The sequence below is a fragment of the Photinus pyralis genome, unplaced genomic scaffold (assembly GCF_008802855.1).
Source record: "Photinus pyralis isolate 1611_PpyrPB1 unplaced genomic scaffold, Ppyr1.3 Ppyr1.4_LG7, whole genome shotgun sequence".
Classification (NCBI taxonomy): domain Eukaryota; kingdom Metazoa; phylum Arthropoda; class Insecta; order Coleoptera; family Lampyridae; genus Photinus; species Photinus pyralis.
In genome coordinates, this window is record NW_022170738.1 from 5,712,564 (window position 1) to 5,733,228 (window position 20,665).

Below are 20,665 nucleotides of genomic sequence, written 5' to 3' on the forward strand. Positions count from 1 at the left end.
AGCCTGGTTAACTAATCGCACGGATTAAAATCAAGTAACGATTAGTGTCTGTGTCTGTGTCTGGTGAAGTTATGTAGGGTCCTTAAAAAAAAAAAAATAAAATAAAATAAAATAAAATAAAAAATCACACACGTACATTGGACATCTAGGGATAATGTAATTCGTACTTACCAACATACCTATTGATGGGCACAATAGCCAACGCTATCAGGAAAGAGGAAAACAAAACAAAACAAAAAAATCATTATAATAATTCCTGTAATTTTATTAAATGGAGTTTATTGTGTAAGTGTTTCTTTGGCTTTGCGTTTGGGTTGAATACGAGTGGGTTGTGATAACGTGGTGTGTTTCTGTGAAGAAGGAGTTTTGTGTTTTTTAATTGTATTTATGGTGTTTCTTTGTTCCTGAGGTCGTATTTGTGAGGTTGCTTGGGTTTTTGGTGGAGATATTGCAGTATTTTGTGAGCCTGTGGTGCTGTTAAGGTTTTTGCGTTTCGGTTGTATACGAGTGGGTTGTTTCTGAGAAGAAGGAGTATTGTGTTTTTTAACTGTGCTAGGGCGTGTAACTTTATTGGATGGACCTGTCTTTGTAGTACATGTTGCGTTACTTGTGTTTATGGTGTTTCTTTGTTCTTGAGGTTGTATTTGTGAGGTTGCTTGGGTTATTGATGGAGATATTACAGTATTTTGTGAGCTAGTAGTGCTGTATAGGTTTTTGCGTTTGGGTTGAATACAAGTGGGTTGTGATAACGTGGTGTGCTTCGGTGAAGAAGGAGTTATGTGTTTTTTAATTGTGCTAGGGCGTGTAACTTTATTGGGTGGACATGTCTTTGTAGTGCATGTTGCGTTAGTTGTATTTATGGTGTTTCTTTGTTCTTGAGGTTGTATTTGAGAGGTTGCTTGGGTTTTTGCTGGAGATATTTTAGTATGTTGTGAGCCTGTAGTTCTGTTAAGGTTTTTGCGTTTCGGTTGAATACGAGTGGGTTGTGAAAATGTGGTGTGTTTCTGTGAAGAAGGAGTTTTGTGTTTTTTTAAATGTGCTAGGGCGTGTAACTTTATTGGATGGACCTGTCTTTGTAGTGCATGTTGCGTTACTTGTATTTATGGCGTTTCTTTGTTCTTGAAGTTGTATTTCTGTTGTTGCATGGGTTATTGGTGGAGACATTACAGTATTTTGTGAGCCTGTAGTGCTGTTAAGGTTGTTGCGTTTGGGTTGAGTACGAGTGGGTTGTGTTTGTGATAACGTGGTGTGTTTCTGAGAAGAAAGAGTATTGTGTTTTTTAGCTGTGCTAGGCCGTGTGGGTGAGGGCGTCTTTGTAGTGCGTGTTGCGTTACTTGTATTTATTGCGTTTGTTTGTTCAGGAAGTTGTGTTTGTGTGGTTGGTTGAGTTAAGGGTGGAGATATTACAGTATGTTGTGTGTCATGTTGTGAGTCTAAAGTGCTGTTTAGGCTTTTGCGTTTGGGTTATTATTATTATTATTATTATTATTATTATTATTACCCCGACAGAATAATTTAGTTCTGACCTTAAGACTAAAATCCTCAAACCCTAAACGATCTGCTACCAAATTTTAACAAACACTTAAAATGCACTTTGGGCGTTAATCAATAAAATTAATCGTAATAGAGCAAAAGACTTCTCTCTTCGTTGTTAAAGGGTTCGAATGAACACATAATGAACAATTTTACACAAATTAAATTTATTTTACAAGCACATATCTCTATTATGAAAACAATCATTACAGTCCTCTTAAAATACAGTTGGACTACAATGTTCGAATATCCAAAACCCACATGGCTTGTAATGGAAAATGGATCAATATCCATTAAAATTTCAAAATCTATACTTTTTCAGTATATAACAAGTTGGCTTTCAGAGTATATCTTAATTGACTTTCATAATTTAATGGTGTGTAAATTATGGATATTACGCATTTGGTTATAGCGGAACCGAATTGGGAAGCGGAGTTTTTAAATTTCGTTTATCGGAACCGGAATCGGGGCAGAAGATTGACGTCAAATCTGAAACGGTAAGTACTACGGTTAAATAAAATCAAATGAAGTGACAAATTTGTTTGTACGCCAACGCACTGAGTGTGAAAAGCATCCATCCGGTTGAGGTTTGCTTCAATTGCAGTAACTGAAAGGTACATTTTTTCCGCTACTTGCTTTTTATTGCCAATTACAATGAACGTAACTATAAAACTTTTCCAATCACGGGCGTTAATTTAACGTTTATTTAGTTATGGATGAATTCAGTTTAGAATTTATGAATGGTTGTTTATTAGGTTAAAATACTATGTGTAAGCCGTAGGTTTGTTTGCTTTGGTTGTTTTGCTATTGTAATTAGGTTTAGAGGAGCGATATCAGAATTTAACTTTCATTGTTTCAAACTTTGTTCATACGAAATGTACTTAAAATTTTTGGAATTATTACTGCTATACAAGGAGTAAATAGAAGTATTTAGTCAAAGAGAGGCGTAAATGAAAATTTTGCAAATTTCTCCAAAAAACTATAAAAAGTATAACATTCAAAATACGTATTTTTTCCAAATTTTGATCACATTTTGATGACGATTAATGAGATAGCAGTGAGGGAGGAATGAACTGAATTCTTTCCTTATTTTATAACTTTTTATCTGAGCTAGCTGGAAGCTAACGTACCTACCAAAAAGGTAAGTTAAAGGTACGGCAAGAGAACCAGAAGAAAAGATCACCAGAAGAATTTACACCACGATCCTGGGAAAGAAATTAACCCTTTACAAAACCCTAAGAAAAATTAGCAACCCTTCTGCGGAGAAGAATTACAGAACCAATCTTATGTAGTCATCCGTCACCCAAAAGTGGGGCTGAAAATTTTACGAAAAAATATTACTTCGACGGACAGCAACTCATCTTCGAAACTCAATAGGCATCATCTTTCCGCGTCCTCCAGGTCCTCCCACTCAGTTTGTCTACTGATTCGTCAACCAATACTGATTACTGATTAAAATGTCACTTTGTCTCTAACAATTACCTTTTATCTTTTCTATAGTGAGCGAAAAGCCTAATAAATCATGTGCACAAACACATTAATAGGCGCATTGAAAACGAATAAAATTAAGGTTCCAAATTTTTCTAATGTTCATTAATTCCAAGAAATACTCTATCGTTCATAAAGAAAGTATATAAAGAAACAAGATTGAAGAATGAAATATTTTTATGACATTAATTAATAATTAAGACACCCGAATTCATTCCAAATGCCTTAATTGAAACAACATCACAGACTGACATTGTTTACACAGCTATGTTGGGTCCATCACATTACTTTTTTTTTGCAAAGAAAATTCGATACTGTAGAAGTTTTCAAAACGAAATATTTGAAATGTAAGTATTATAAAAATACCCCACCCTACAGTAAGTTATTGAATCAGTGTACCAATGGATACGGTCCCAAAAATTAACCTAATAATCCACGATAGGACCTGTTAACGTAACCTCACCGGCTGAGGCTGACACAAGCACACGCATCACGCAATTCTGCCAGATTTCCCTTTTTTTCCTTCCTTGCTGGGGAGCCACGAGTCTATGTATTTCTTACACTATGGTATTATGTTTTGATTTATGTAGGTATGCGGAATCTCTTTTATTACAGTTCCCAACCTGTGAGTGGTATACGATGTTCACTGGGATCTACAAAGTTATTTCCGCTACTTGTTATTTCCCCTGTTAATCCCTACTACTAAATTAATTTCAACTGTCTACTGCTTTATTAAATGAGATGCTCTTCGAAATGCCCCCGGGATAACCCAAAGCCGAACGTCTGATTGAAAATTTCAAGCAAATACGTATGGATCTAGCCAGATTAGCCTATTTGCATTTCGTATAACCGATTGAATTAGGTTCGCTGACTTTTTTCTTATGAATGCTTTAGAAACTGATACAGGGTTTATTTATAGAGAGAGCGAGAGCTGGAGTAATCTGGTGGGGTAGTTTAGTTACGGAGATGTTTACATAGCGAGCGCTTCGACAACAAACCCTACCGATATCGCTTTTGAGAGCTTGATTTATAGCTCGGAAGTAGGTTGAATAAAGTTTTTTGCTATAAATTTCCTTTCAGGGGTAATTCACGTGTTTTCTATAACAAACGACATTATGCTAATTTATACCACTCTGCGGGACTCTCTGGAGATTGGTTTTTGTCGACTTACTGTTTAACTTTACATCGCCTTTCGGCGTTATACATAATTTATCCTTTTTATGACGAATATCAAACAAGCTAAACAAATTTTCTGCACCCTTTTCGCCTCTATGTATTTAAGTATAGACATGAAAGATGAAACCTACCTTATTGTTGCCGTCGTCTTTTTTTTATAACACCCCAAAGATGAATTAAGTCAAAGTCAACGGTGACAATTAACAGACAAGTAGGTAACTCTAAACGTGGTACGTGCAACGTTTTACGTGGCACCAACTGCCTTCAGAAAGTTTATACGCCTAAAAGTCATGAAGAATTAAATAGTCGCATCCATTGATGTTTTTTTTGTTAACTTGACGCAGAAACTCTCCGTGAACTCAGATCAAAATTTCATCATCGTCAGTGTGGTGCATCACAATGCCAAGTTTTCTACGAATCACCCTGTATTATTAACACCCGAAAGACTTACGGGTGCACAGATTTTAATTGTTTGTTTGTTTTCCCGATTTAAATTCAGTAGATCGATGGATTTTTTAAGTTAAAATGCAGAGATTATTGTTATTATGTGCTAGTGCGTTAAAAATTGCGCCGAGCGCATATCTGAAATTAATAATTAGTTCAGGATGAATTCGGGGTAAAATTTTTAATGTGGTAATCGAATGAGCGTGAACTACCAGGTATTTTAATTGAGTATAGCGCGATGGAATTTAATTTTTGTTTGCAGTGCTTTACAACTCCTCTTTTGTCGATTAAGTGATGACAGGGTAACACAATTTTAATCAGGTGTAATAACTGTTGATGAGGATCGTTAATCCAGCAAAAATTTTATAAAAGCTTTTTATTAAAATATCAATAATGTACCCAAAATCTTGAAATGTTGTAATCGTAGCGTGGCGTAGCGCTGTGTAGTAACTGAATGATCGAACACAGATTTTAATGTGACAATAGTACATTGAAATACAAGTGCAGAAACGGTATTATTGAAAAACGAGTATAAATGAGTATAAATGAGAGAAGCGCCTGATGAAACATTTGTAATGATGAAGGTTTGTGAATTTCTTATTGTATTTTTAAATCATAAATAAGCATAATTTAATTACAGGTTTCTCTCGTCCTTGGAGTGGCTGGAGCTTGCCGTCGGAGCGAACGTTGTAAAATGACTGTAACGGATTTCACAGAACAAGATGCAATTTTATTGATACCTAACGATTCCTGACTCCAAGAATCATGTCCCAAGAACGTTTTCTGTAGCAGAAGGCAAAGAAAATTCTACCATTGTCTGTCTTATATAACGAAACTGTGAATAAAGCAATACAATTATAAAGAGTTACTTCGCATATGTTTATTAGCGTGTAGAAAATGCGTGCAGAAAATATTTTTGCCGCACTAGTGTTTCAAAGACCTGTTTTCACAATCAATTTACCTACAAAAACAATCGTGTTTCTACACTTTCGTAGAAAAACATTTTTTCTATGAAATGCATTTCTTTCGTCAATTTTCCTTTGTATGGTAGCTTTCACAAACGCACCTGTTTAGGGTATGTTGCAAAATCTGTTCCACCTTTTAATCGCAGCATTATTTGAATAAATACACTAAAGGGTAGAAAATTTAAATACTTTTGACATTTCCTTGATATATGCCACCATTATCGATTATTTAAAAGATGCTTTCTATTAATTCAAGCCAAAAACTGTTCACATTCTTTATTTATAATAGGCTTTTGCGTTTGGATCTTCAGGTACGATCTTTTCTTCTGCTTCTGCAACAAGCCACTGTGCGGTGTATTACAAAGTCGGTGATTCTGCGTGGATCCCCCCCCCCAAACTTTAAAATTGGCCCAATTTATAAGGTAGCCATCGACGATAGAAGGACCACAATTTTTCCAATATTCGGTAAGATGAACCATCTGACAACTTTCTGCCGTCTGTAGCAAAATACTGGTCCTATCAAAACGCTCGTCGTACTCTACCCCATTATTTTCTGGATCATCTTCCATCTTCTCCATCAATTCGCTGCTGAGGTCCTCTTCGTTCTTTAATGGATGAGGGGTGGTGAATGCTTCTTCCCCAACAGGAGCGTTGGCGCACGCCTGCCCTTTACAGTTCAGGCAGATTCGTCGAAAGTCCTGCCTTTCGACAGGTGCATCGCCCCTGAATCCCATCCTACAATGGCGAGAGATGGAGTAAAACACCACGTGAGATGGACATTGGCAATGACAATTGACAATGCCAGTCCGCCTTGTTTTCTACCCCAGGCGGTATTTTTCGCTTCCACACCACGCCTATGCCTGGCGGTATACGCTGTACGAGTGTTCACTTGCTGTTGTTGAGATAGGAGGAAGGGATGAGAAGCTAAATGTTGAATTTGCCAAAGTTTTGGTAAACATCTCGTATCGTAGTTAGTCGAAGCTGTGCCCCTGTCGGCGTACACTCCAACCAAGAAATTTTCTCCTCCACTGACCACCTTATCTTGGGATGCATCAGGGTTTGGAAAGGTTTACTACTAGATTCCATGGGGCGATGAGAGTATCCGCATCTTCAATAGCTTGGCGAACTGTGAATCCCTCTGATGTCACCTTGGTCGCTGCGGCTGTTTTAACAACACGAAGATGCTCTTCTGGCATTTTTCTTCAAGTTGTAGCCGTTGTCACTCAAGATCTTCTCTCCTTTGCTTCAAAAGCAGAACACTGAGCTCTTTCCTATAACTGTCGCAAATATCACCATCGCCATGGTTTCTCTCGAGTCTCACTTTTAGAGCGGCCGTAGTTGTAAGTCTTTCAGAATCTGTGGGATGGTAAATTGGCACTCGTTGTCATTCTCTTCTATGTACAATCAGAAATAAACTTGATTCTTCGGAGAACCTCCTCGTCGCCTTTGCTCGTAGCTGCCGCTGTGCAATGTCATAACATTGTGCACTTCTTCTCGTCTGCTTAATTGCGTCAGAGTTTCTCTGGCCACAAATTCGGCTCCTCCACATATCACACAATTTTTTTTAAATCAAATCCATGAGATTTACTCCCGACAACTCGACTTGGCCCTGCTTTACCTGCCGCTCGCTTCTTCAGGTAGAGTGCTCTGCGTTTATTGTGAACAGTGACAGAAGAAACGTCTTTCAGCAGAAGGTGTTTCTTGTCTGATGGTTAATGGGGACGGGGCTCTTTGTACACATAAACATGTAAAGGCTACCGGCATACATTCAAGATATACGCTATATAATGCAAGAAGAATCAGACCCTTAGGGAAATTTCCGGAAATATTGCATTTTCCCTTCTTCCAACATTTTCGAAATATTCAAGAATAAGTTTTTACATCACCAGTCTAGACCACCATTCCCCCCTTTGGGAGTACCCATCAATGTCTTCTCCTGACGTTCCACTTGCCCTTTATGAGTACCCTCTTCCGACACTTAGTTTTCAAGATGTTCGCTGCGCTTTACTTGTCCTTACGATTCATTTTGCCTAGTACTTTTAGTACCGTTTTCTTGATATTCGCTTTTAAAGTTTTGATATCACCAATGGATATATTTTTTCCAGACGTACAAATTACCATTTTTAAGTACCCTCTTCCGACAATCTGCTCTTAAGATATAAGGAGTTATATCCGATCAGGATAAGGGTTCGAGGAGGAGGACTAAAGTTGGTAGAAATTAATTCCTTTCGTTGAGACCTTTCATTTCGAAAAAAATCCCATAAAAAGATAGTAGGAAACTTTCATCTCATTGCACCAAATGCTTAGACATACAAATCAAACTAAATTCCTTACCTTTGCACACTAACATGTATATTGAGCAAGACTGTAATTAATATATATTGTAGCGATTTTTCTAGAACATTGTCGTGGCGCCATCAAGTCGACAATGGATTAGTCGCCGGCGATAACGAATAAAAGCGAATGTGACTCATTATTTCTGTGAAATATGATATGCCTTTTTGATTGTTTGATATAAGTACATATAAGCCGATTGAATTGTCTTTAGTTTTAGCCTCAGCATCGATGCCGAAGTGGCAAATAATGAAATAATAACATCCCAAACGAGAAAATTACGTAATTAAGAGCTCTCTGGTGGAAAGTTCATTTCCGGTGTAAAACTTGAAATTTTGTTTTTGTGTCGGGATTCGAATGTGTCTTGAGAAAGATTTAATAAGGGTGGTGCTATGTTTGAGATGCTTACATAGAAATATAAACTGTTCCTCTCAAAAGAACTCTGTATATAAATGTTTAAACATCTCATCACTTTGAATATTCTAGAAATAAAATAATGTATGGAATATTCCAGAGTACCATGTTACATGCAATCCTTTTTTATAAAAAAGTAGTGTACCTATAAGTATATAAGAATATTCATTCTAGAATATTATGAGAATATTGCATGTACGAGTATATTCTAATTTAATATAGTATAGCCACTGTATATTGTATATACAATTAAATATCATTCTTTTTCAGCTGGTAAATAATATATTATTATTAATACAATAACAATACATACAATAAATACACGTAAAAGTATAGTTATTAAATTAGAACAATTAGTGGAGAAGTTGTCCACGGGCAGCGTGAGCGGCGAAATGCTGAGCACGGGCGGCTAAGACCTCTGGTGTTTCACCGATTCCCAAATGACCATGGAGAGCTGGGAGAGCGAAATGGGCGGCTGGGGCAATGTGGGCAATTGGCGTTTCAAATCTGGCGATTGGACCAAAATGGGCGGCGTGTAAAGGAACTGGGGCGGCGATGAATCCCTCTTCGGGTCCTTGGAATTGTGGAAGCTTCGGTGCCAAGTAAGCTGCACGGAGCACGGAAAGGTGGTTAGCTTTGGCGTGAGCTACTTCGGGTGTATCTTGAACTGGAACAGGGATGTCGGTACCAATAGCATTGTATCCGTGAACTCCGGAGGTGAATTCTGTTTTTCTGACAATGCCATAAGGGTCGATGTAGGAGAAACCGCCGTTGACATTTCCGTGAAGATCGCCACGTTCAACCCTCGAGATTCCATCGATGGCGTATTTTAGGTCGTAGTTTCCTAAGGTGTCCTGTGAGACAGCTACCACCTGCTCTCCTGCAAAAACGGTTGCGAAACACGCGGCGAAAACTACCTGCAATATAACCAAGTGTTAAAAAAAATTGTAATAGAGTACCTAATGAAATTATTACCAAAGCGATCATTGTAGTGTATGTGTATGTGACAAAAACGATTTGATACTTCAACAATTGTCTTCGTTTATTATATACCAATTCACACTGCCTAAAGAAACGATAAAAACGATAAAATCGCTCGTTAAGGAAGAAGAGGAATTTTTTTATGAAGGTGAAATATGTAGAGCACTTAATTGAATTTTGATGCTAATTACATGGTATTTCAACCTAAATTATGTAAGCAAAGCAAGTGAAGTGTGCGTGTTTTAATAAATCTTGACATTGAACGTTCAAAGCAAAACTTATTCAATTCCAAAAATGTTGTTTGTTTTGTTCAACTTTCCACAGAATTACTGGGGAACTTTTAGTGCTTTCGCACGCTGGTCACTAATATCTTTAAGGATTAAATTGAGCCATCTGCCGTCATCATCCCATCCTATCTTACTATGGCGTGATTACGTAAGGTTTATTTAGACCGTAGTGGTGATAAAAATAAATTTCTGAAGATGCAAGATTTAGTAGCATATTTCTAAAGTAAAAATAGAGTTCGTGTTCATTGTTTCCGTCCGAGAAATCGTGGCTAGTTAAAATGAGCATATTTTATGATACATTACGTGAGGTAATAAAGACACGTATTCCCGAGCGTATTTCTATAAAGCAGATTTTTTTGTCACGTAAGTGGTGAAAATGTATACGTCGGCGTCGATTCGTATCTGTGCATCAGGAACAACTAAATCTTTGAGATGCGGCAACAATTACGTTTAAACCCCTCATATATTCTCAGTATTCATTCCTTGGTATATTCCTGTTTGTTAGAAAAATTAATTGAAATCAAGCTAGCACAAGTTGCTTAGTAACTAGAAATCAACAACAGTTCTTTTTATAAACTTATGCGAAATTTAATTACAAACAAATTAGTGAATCGCATACGATTTATTGAGCTGTGTATCCAAATATAAACTTTAATAGGTTATGGACCCTATCGATACATAAAAAGTAGTGGTCCCTGAAAAGTACGTACTTCAACTTCAAAATAAATAAATAATGGAGCTTCGCATTACGTATGCTTTGAATACAAGAAGGCCTCTAGTCATACGTTGAAAAACCTTTGGAAGATGTCAAACTTGAAGCCAAGCCAAATGATCAGCGTGCAGTGATGTCTCCTAGTAAAGCCTCACCTCTACCCGTACGTACAGCCTTGCAAAACAGCAATGCAAGCCTGTAACATTCTGTCGAAAACCATCGCTCGTACTGGATTACTTATACTACTAGACTTGGAAATCTACGGTAGCTATTTCGCACCTCGCTGAGTGGGCAGTTTATAGTCAAACTGCTAAATCTCCTAGGCATGGTAATGCTTACATCTTTCTAGTGCGCCTAGCACGTGTGTGCATTCAAAGATTAGTCCTGAATCTACTATTCTTCTATCTCATTCTACATCCATGTCCATTGCTTCCGTCCACTCCACAGCCAGTGCCCTCCGTGGTTTTTGAGCCATCTGTGTAAAACACGAGTCCATTCAGCTTTACCCTATTAGGATTTTATATTTATAATAGTTTTGCAAGACAAATTGTTTTGGTTATCCTCTCAGGTCCTAAACGTTCCCTCCTCGTCATTGACTTTCAGTCGGTATGCCCTCTGAGTGCATCTGCTCTAATTAACAGCTGTAGAAGTGGTAAGCTTACGAGGGCCTCCATAGCTGCCGTCGGGGGCGTTATCATTGCCCCCGTAATTCCAAGGCAAGCTTTGCGCTGCACCTTGGTAAGTATCTGTATGTTCTTCTGGGTAAAGGTCTTATTCCAGTGCCGCGTACGTGGCTGGGTGTAATTTCTTGGAGATAGACCCTACTTGCTCCCGAACGCTCGCCTGCAGGCCCACACTCGTGGCTTTGTTCGCTATTTTTTCCTGATGTGATTTGAAGGTAAACCCTTCGTCTAACGTGATGCCTAAGTATTTACCTTCTCCCACTTCTTGTAGCTTGGTGCCGTACATTACAATGTCCTTTACCTTTGTCAGCTCTTTTCTAGGTGAGAAGAGGATGGGGTTTCTTTTTGTTAGATTAACAGACAAGCCCTCTTCTTCGCACCGTGTTTCGACTAGATTTAAAACTCCCCGCATCACAACTGATACCGTCTCCTCAAATCGGTCACGTACCACACTCACTATGACAGCGGCATGGATAACTGCGTTGTAGCTTGCCTGACTGAATCTTCTCAGCAGTCCGTCTACCACCATCTCGTGGGGTCGATGGTTACAAGTAGCCCCCATCTTGTCCCAGGAAGTTTGGTCCATAGACAACCAAAGTTTATCCCTTGGGGTCCTCTTTCCTGTCTACCACACGCCAATTGTTGGTTGTAACTCCAGAATTTTGGATTTCGATCCATTTTAGGATCTTCTTCGGTTCTACTTGAGCTCCGGGGATCCAGTTATGCACACTTATTGGTTTTGGGAGGTTCTTCGCTTCGACGAATTGAATTCTTCGCCCCATCAAAATAAACACTGGTTTATACAAAAAACAAATTGGAAAGTACTCGTAACTCGATGCATCAAGGTACTTAAGCGCGTTTTTCTGCAACCGATCCGCTTCCAAAATATAATCTGCATGCAAAGAATTGTGACACGAAACTAATGCTTCAAGCCCGAGCATTCTGCGAGAGTTATACTTAAAAAAACCTTTGCCGCCTACCGACCGTCAGCCCGACCGAACAGCCAAAGTAAATATACAGGGTGTAGCACCTAAGATCCCTCGGATCGAAACTCTTTACCATAAAAATACCGAAAAAGGTCTTAGAATAAAATTGTACACAATTACCGCCGGCATGTTACTAAAATATTTCACCAGGAGCGTGCTGTATTCGAGTGGCGTATAAAACTTACTTTTTTTTAAATGGAACACCCCATAATTTATTACAGATTTGGAGAGTACTTGAAAAGTACTTATTTTTTTTATGTAACATGTTATACCCATAACTTTAACGATTTCGCTGTTATAACCTTATTTCGTCATAATTTGACAGTTTTTCGAATTTTTTTTAAAAGAACCTAAATCGTAGGCGGCTAATTTTTGGACTGAGGCACAGGTTTAGACTTCTTTCACAATCACATATTTTTTTTAGGTACTTTACTTTTAGGTAGTACCGATGGATCTAAGACAATGTTAGGACCAGGCACTGGTATTTACTCCAAAGAACTGAACTTCCATATCACCCAACCACTAGGTAAACTTCCTACTGTATTCCGGTCAGAGTTGGTAGGATTAACGCTTAGTGCAAGAAAAGTTCTTATGCATAACATAAAGAACAAAACTATCAGAATCNAATCATGTGCAAAGACTAGCGTGCATTGCCTGCACAGGCGCGATGCGAACGACCCCCACAGCCGTCATGGAGGCCCTCTTGGATCTGCCTCCACTAGATCTCCACGTGAGAGAGCAGGCCATTCTGGCATTCCTGCGTCTGAAAAATAAGGGGTTGTTGAATAGCAAAGGCATTGAGGGGGGCCACTCCCGAATTCTGGGCGAGGCGATCAAGCGACTGCCTATCCTAGAGGGGAGATCGGACTCACTCACTCCTCAATTCATATTAGGGAAAAACTATCACATCTTCTTTGATGAGAATATGGCATCCCAACCAGATATATTCATCTTCACGGATGGATCTATGACAATGGAAGGTACAGGCACTGGTATTTACTCCAAAGAACTGAACTTCCATATCACCCAACCACTAGGTAAACTTCCTACTGTATTCCAGTCAGAGTTGGTAGGATTAACGCTTAGTGCAAGAAAAGTTCTTATGCATAACATAAAGAACAAAACTATCAGAATCGCAAGTGCCAGCAGGGCTGCCTTGCAGTCACTTGGTCACTGTAAAATTACCTCTAGGATGGTTTCCGAATGTCACCATGCACTAGAGCAAGTAGCAAGCAGCAACACACTTGAGCTCGTATGGGTCAAAGGGCATGCTGGAACGGAAGGTAAGTAATGAAAAAGTCGATAAATTAGCCCGACTCGCCTCAAAACAGGTGTTTTATGGCCCAGAGCCGGCTCTTCCACTTACAGTTACAACTGTAAACAACTTAATAACTCAAGACACCCAAACCCAGCACAGGGCTAGGTGGAACTTGATGTTAGATGCACATGCAGTGCATGTGCTTGTTTAGTTTACAGTGCCCAGAAAGTATGCCCACGAGTAACCTCAGGCCCTGTACAAAAACGCACCAAGCGACGAGATGGTTCTCTGAAGGCTTCTCTCGCATGGCGCGTTTTTGTACAGGGCTATCAAGGAAGAACCTGAGGTTACTCGTGGGCATTCTTTCTGGGCACTGTAAACTAAACAAGCACATGCACCGCATGGGATTGGTGGAATCACCATCTTGTAGAGGATGTTACACAGACGACGAGACGGCACACCACATACTCTGTGAATGTCCCGCTCTAGTCCAACTGAGACGATCCATGTTGGGGGAATCCTGGCCCGACATGGCTACGATTACAGACGCCTCCCCTTCCAGCGTCCTAAGGTTCATCTCACGTGTGGGATGGCTTGAATGACGGTGAGGGGTCGGGCGACCCTAGTCAGGGAGGTAGTACAAAGGGCTCGAATTTGAGGCCTAAGTACGCGTGGACCCTGTTCACCCTCCTATCGTAATCCAGATTCCAGAATGGGCCACTTTCACATTTTTTATTTATGTGATAAATCAATGCGGAACATAAAGAAATACCAGTATGCAAAATTTCACAATCCTAAACACACAAACTTTTAAATTATCTAAAGATAAGTTTTTCGCGCGCTTGGAAATCATTTTAAACGCTAGATTTTGCCGGCACATGGTTGTGACGTCACAACTGTGTAAAAGTTCAGTGGCGGTATACTTGCATGTATACTTCAATGCGACGATGTAGCGTATGCGTTTGTTGTTGCTTACGTTTTCTCCTGTGTACCGTGAAATATATCGATGTCTTTCTGACGGCACGTCTTGAGACGGCCCTTCCCCTACGCACTTCGCTTCGAGCTTTGCATGACAGCAATACTCGCGAGCATTGCACGAGTACAATTTTTACCCTTCACGTGCAGTCCTTGTTCGAAGTACGCCAAGTGTAGTTACGTTAAAAATCGCAGATTAATGATGGTAATACGAGGGTAATAAGTAAAAAACAAGCAGCAGCAATAGGTAGTTCTTTTAGATCATAATGAAAAAAGTAAAATAAGAAGAAAAAAGGTATCGAGTAGAGTAAAGGAGTGGTAGGTATAAAAAACGAGGTGCTGCCAATCATATTTATCTATTAATAGAAATCAATGTAAATCACTCTGAAGATTACCAAATTTACTTCCGGATGCATATGCTGACATTAAATATACTTATACTTAATTGTTGAAATTAAATTCGTTAAAATGCCTACAATACATTTTTCTGAAAGTGGCATTGAAAGTTTTACTGTCTCATTCCATCCAATATAATGAATATATTGTCTTATTTCGAACCTTGTATTCATGCTCGTAATCAAACTACACATTGCAACTTTTAAGCGCGCACAGCTTCGCGCCGCGGCAAGTTTTCCGACAGATTCGAAAACGTCAACACGACCCAAGTTGCAACAAAACAAAGTGCTGCTCGTCTGGTCCCTTATTCACGTTCGAGCTTTGCATGAATTCATGTTGGGCAATGTTCGTACAGGCCAAGCTCGAAGCGAAGTCCGTACGTGAAGGGCTGCCTGAAGAGATTAAATGTGGAACATTTTTAGTCCACCTAAAAATACACTATTCGTACTAATTTTTTTGAACTTTCTCTATCATGTCCCCACCCACACACACACATGCACCCTTTATCGTTTTTTGCGCACAAGACACAAAACAAACCTGGCCGGGCGGACCTCTACAAACCTGGATCTACGAACACAAGAATGTAAACAAATATGGCGACCACAGTTGTGACGTCGCACCAATGGCAGGGCGTTTGCAGCTGACGTCATATTTAAAGGGATTCACAGTAATTGTTTTTACTATTTGTTTAAAAACAAATGATCTTTTTCAAAAATTAGTATTCGCCTCATGTATGGCGTATATAGTACTTGCCACCTGTGCAAATTTTTTGCTAATAACGAAACCTTGCAAGTAGCCCATTATAGGTACTTTATCGAAAAAACAAAATCTTTGATTGACCTTCGCTAAATGTCATATTTTTTAAAAATTTCAAATGACACTCCCCTAAACAAATTATATCTCTGGGTAGCCAAAACTACAAATTTTCCACTGATATAAACAAAACCACAAAACGAAACCTGTGTTCTACAATCCCTATTTTTTATAATAAAAATTGTTGACACTTTTTCCATTCGACGATTACACCAAAGCGTCGAAATTACTCCCCATATACATATTAATAATTTCTACAGTTCCATTTTTGCGGAGGATAAACGATGACTATTGACATTGAAGGAATTTATAGTGTTTGAAATCTCTCATAAATTAACAGGTATACTACTGCGTACTACGTACAAGTTTTCGTAACTTTAGGCTATTAGGTACAGTACAATAATGCCATATAAAGTTCAACTGGAATTCTTTTAATAATACTGCCAGAGAAATGTGTAAATAAAAATTCTTCCAAAAGTATTGTTATTGGCATGAAGCAAGGTCGCGTGAAATGACATCAAAAAATAGAATCAACTTCGTTGGGCGTGATAAGTATCCGTTTTTGCGATTTAATGGCACGGCTTTCTAATTAGGTAGTTCCAACAGGTAGTGAAAGCTTACACACACTACACGCTTTCAGCGGTTAATTGTAACTTACTCCTTGTATACAGTTATCATGGCACGTACTTAAGCTTTACATAATGGCATAATAAAGACGGTACATTCCTTGGGGAATGCTCATCTGGCGATAGAAATTTGTGTTAAACTTGTAATAGAGAGATCAGTACTCGCCTGCTTTATGGCAACAGAACAATCTACGAACTTGCAACTAAAATAAATGTTGAGATAAAGCCAAGTTTCATGTGAGCATATGTAAGGTACTTAGATTGAATTGACTATTACACTACGCAAAAAGTTACTAAATCGCCTTATCATGGAAATCCGTATCCGAATGCCGTTTTGAAACTTTCACAATATTGGTAGGTTGTCATGAGCCATGAACGTATCTCGCATAATCAATATGCATGAGTTCGGTTTATGTAGTGCATTGGCGACATTGATTATACATGCACTGAATGTAATTAAAGGTTTATTAGGATGCTATACATACGCAGTCAACACTGCTATTGAATCGGCTTATTATCCATATAATCACTTCGCCTCTTTATTATCCCTCGCTAAAAAAAACGCTTTTTTTGCTAATATTGACCCACTTGATTACCTCAGTTAGTTATTTTAGGTGCATCAATAGCGAGTGAAGCTATGAATGTTTAGTTGAGGCGTTAACTGCATCAATGCACAGAAAACAAATCTAGAAAGGTGAAATTTAGCAATAATGTTAATGCTATTACTTCATATTAGCTAAAAAATTATCCTCGTGTGAGATCGAAGTGACTTCACCGCATTTTTGTGTGCCAAATCAGTATTCTATTAAACAGCTTTGACTCCACCATCAATAAGATCTTGTGGAATGGTACCACATTCCCTTTGTCGGTACCCGCTTCCGACGTCCCGTGCACCCGCAATTCGCGTTTGAAATTTTTTGTCTCCACAATCAGTGAGATCTTGCCGGATGCATTCGGGAGTGGGTACCGACGTCCTGTTCACCCGCAATTCGAGTGTCAAGTGTTGATTCCATCATCATTAAGATCTAGTCGGGGCTACCACATTCCCTTTGTCGTGTACCCACCTTCCGGCGTCCCGTTCCCCCACAATTTGCGTTTCAAGTGTTGACTCCACCATCAGTAAGATGTTGTCGGGGGCTAACACATACCCTTTGTCGGTAGTGGGTACCGACGTCCCGTTCACCCGCAATTCGAATGTCAAGTTGCCATTTGCTACAGTTATAGGCTAGTTGCCACATGACCTCACTATCCTATTTCAGCCCGCGGTTGCTGGGTTGGGAATTTCAATCAATGTCCTTTATCGAAGCACAGGCAGCGTCCGACGTCCAGCCAGAAGCGATTTGGTACTTGCGGGCTCTGGCATGGAAAGAATCCGGAAGATGACGTTAGTTAAATTTCAATTATATCCGCATAGATGTTACGGGGGTTCTCCGACAAGTAATTATACCGTGAACAATAATATTCCTACGTAATGGAGAAAATAAATCATTACAAATACCTATCGGACAAATTTCCTGGAAAGTGGAAAATATATCCGATAGGTATTCTCTCACGATTAGGTCATTGTGCACGGGTCCAGTTGAAACCAACAGTTTCTAATTTTTGTTTTTTTTTATCTGCCGTAGGTACATCGTTGTATTCGTAATAAAAAATTATCCTAATTTCATTCAACACTAAACGGGATTTATCTAATATGTACTTTAATAAATAAATAAAAAAAATCAGGTATTGGTTGGTTTATTAATTACAAGGGAATACAAAAGTAATTACGACGATTATCTTAAGCGCTGTTACCCCGCTCATAATGATGCTGATTAGTTATTGATCACTGCCTTAGATACTAATAAAATCAATAAACTACATTTCGTTTAAAAGCATACGTATTTGTACGTACCTATGTTAATACTGTCATTGTATATCGTATTACCAATCTATAACCTACAGCTTTGGTTCAATTCACGATGTGGTGGGTGATATTCAATTACATATCGGTACTCAAATTTTTAATTAGTTTTTATTCGTCATATGATCCACTAAAATTGTATATTCGTATCGCCTATTCGCCTCAGTTTCAGTATTGTTTGGTTTAAGGTTTTTATGAGTTAGCTGTACGGCGTAAAACCCAAAATAAGCACACATGTTATCGTTAGTGCTCACATATTAGGGTGGTGCGAACAGTGTTGTCATCAGTAGGCAGTGGAAGGATAAAATGTTCAATTTATAGTCTCATAACAGCGACGCAATATTAGCAAAGCAGACATTTCCGTTACTTAGTTACTAGGATGCAATTGTAATACTAGGTACGTTCCGGAAACGGCTTTATCAATAATTGAAATGACATTTCATTTTTGTTGCCAACTTAATAATGGAAGATATGAGCTTTAGTGTACATAAAGTGTAAAATATGATGTTTTCGACTTACCTAACGGGAATAAAAGAGCCGACGGCGTTGAACCAGATACGATTTAATAAAGTTGCAAACCTCTTTTTCCCACTGCCGGGATATTGCGGCACATTTTGTGACTCGGCCATATTTGTACTATTTGCAATTTAAATGAAAGCACTCTTCAGTTTTGTCAACATATCTTCGAAAACAAATACATACAGAAATGGATCACAGGTGGCAGAAATTCTAAACTTCTAGTATATTTCAGATCAGCTGAGAGACGGTGAAATATGTACTTATCCGTGATGGAGCATTCTTGTTTTGTTATGATGTAGGTACATTATATAACGCTACCTTAATGTTCTTTTGAAATACACTACACGTTCAAAGGCCTGCTTTGTATGCATACGATAGGTATTCAATAAATAGATTCCTTTACAAAAAAATATGAAACTTGGGCAAGCAAAGTTCATAAAATATAATATATTGCTGGGGATGGTACACAAACCGGGCAAATCTTTTGCATGTGCTTTTCAATCATACAATTTTTCACAGGCGAATTGAAAAAAATAAAGCAGACGGATCTATTTATAAGAAAAACGGGACCCTTTCTATTTTTGCATATACAAGTAGAAAATCGGTCAACAGCGAATCACGACTGCACCAAATGTAAATGTCCATCGCACGCCATAAAAACTCAAGTTGTTTAAAAAAAAATGTTTGAAGAACTATTTTATAAATTTAGACCTTTATCTACAAAATATTCAGACTATTTTTTTAAGTTTATAGCAACTGAATACCGAGTGTTTAAAGATTAGATGTTTTGCAGCGATTATTCCGCTAATGTTTTATTATTTTACTTCCGATCAAGATGATTTATGGAAAAAGTATACGATGCCGATGTTTACATCATATTGGGTCGTATCACGTACCTATGGTACGTTTATCAAAAGTATTCAGAATACGTCGTAGAATTGTACTTTGCCACAATTTACAGAGTGTTCCAATTAAAAAATTAATGCCGACGTCACTCCTCCTATATAGGGCATTCTGTATATAAAATTTTTCATGCGCAAGTGAAAATACTAATCGGTGGGCTCGAGGAAATTTTCAAAGCATTCGAAATTTCTTTGTTGCATTCATTGTCATGGTACTTGGCAAGTTAAATTATATTTTTTGAATCATTCAAATTACGATCAATTTTGGTGCAGAAAGTCATTTTGATGTCATAGCTCTAGGTATTGTTTAATCTTGAATCGAATCGGGTAAAAAAAAAGTTTAAAAAAATCTTATATTATAATTATATTATATATATATTACATTATAATATAATTATAATCCGATCGCGCCCATTTGCGAATCTAAACCATCCGGGAACACACAGAGGCACATTAAAAAATGTCATCAATATCCGTGAAGCCGTTTAGGAAAAGTTTAGTCATAAACACACATACAGAAGAATTTGATACACAAAGAAAATATGAAACGGTTCCTTTTCAAAGGCCGATGTCGGTAAAAACTAAATATCCCTTCATGTGTTTTACTCGCTTGAAGATACGTGATGCTGATTGAGCGGCGAGTGGTTTCCTTAGGGCACGTATTGATTAATTAATTTTAGTTAACAATTTACAACGGTGAACATTGGAAGTCAAGGACGCGGTCAATTTTTCTTATTTTAAGTACGGAATCCTTACCCAGAGTTGTAAACGCGGACTTTTCTCAAAACAGAATGTTGTACTGCCCTTCTGATTTCCAAACAAGGTCGGCTAGGATTTACCTGGCATACCTACTTTAAAAGGAATCTTCCAAGCGGTTCAAACAACCTTCATTAGGCGCCCGTTGAATCATTCGACAATCAAGGAGGGCTGTGTCAATCGTGTTCGGGTCAGGTGTATCGGCCTAAAGCAAACACCAAAAAGAACATTGCAATACTAGGTAACGGAAGTAACGGACAGGTCCTACGAGATGTGTCATTACGACTAGCAAGGCAAGTGAGATGGATAAGGCTTCAAAACGAAATAAAAATTAACAGGTCTGGTGAAAAATCAAAACGAATTAGAGGGAAAGCTATCTGAAGCCTGGAAAATAAACCGAAAATTAATTGTGGTGTTTGATCGAGAATATATAGGGATAATTAATGGTCGGATTTGGAATACACGGAATATTTAATATTTGGTGAAAAAAGTTCTTGTAAAAATCATGTTTTAT

General features: G+C 38.3%; 2 protein-coding genes across 2 annotated transcripts in view; one reads left to right on the forward strand and one right to left on the reverse strand.

Moving 5' to 3' along the window:
* The window catches only part of LOC116175350 (5-hydroxytryptamine receptor 1D-like), a 174,914-nt gene that overhangs the window by 38,947 nt on the left and 115,302 nt on the right, over window positions 1-20,665 (forward strand). The gene's annotated exons all lie outside the window — the stretch shown is intronic.
* LOC116175556 (adult-specific rigid cuticular protein 15.5-like) overlaps window positions 8,708-20,665 on the reverse strand; it is a gene marked incomplete at its 5' end in the record, with an annotated part of 70,180 nt that continues 58,222 nt past the window's right edge. Inside the window, one exon of the mRNA XM_031493723.1 lies at window positions 8,708-9,271. Within this exon, the coding sequence (XP_031349583.1) occupies window positions 8,708-9,271 (564 nt within the window). The remainder of the gene's footprint in view (window positions 9,272-20,665) is intronic.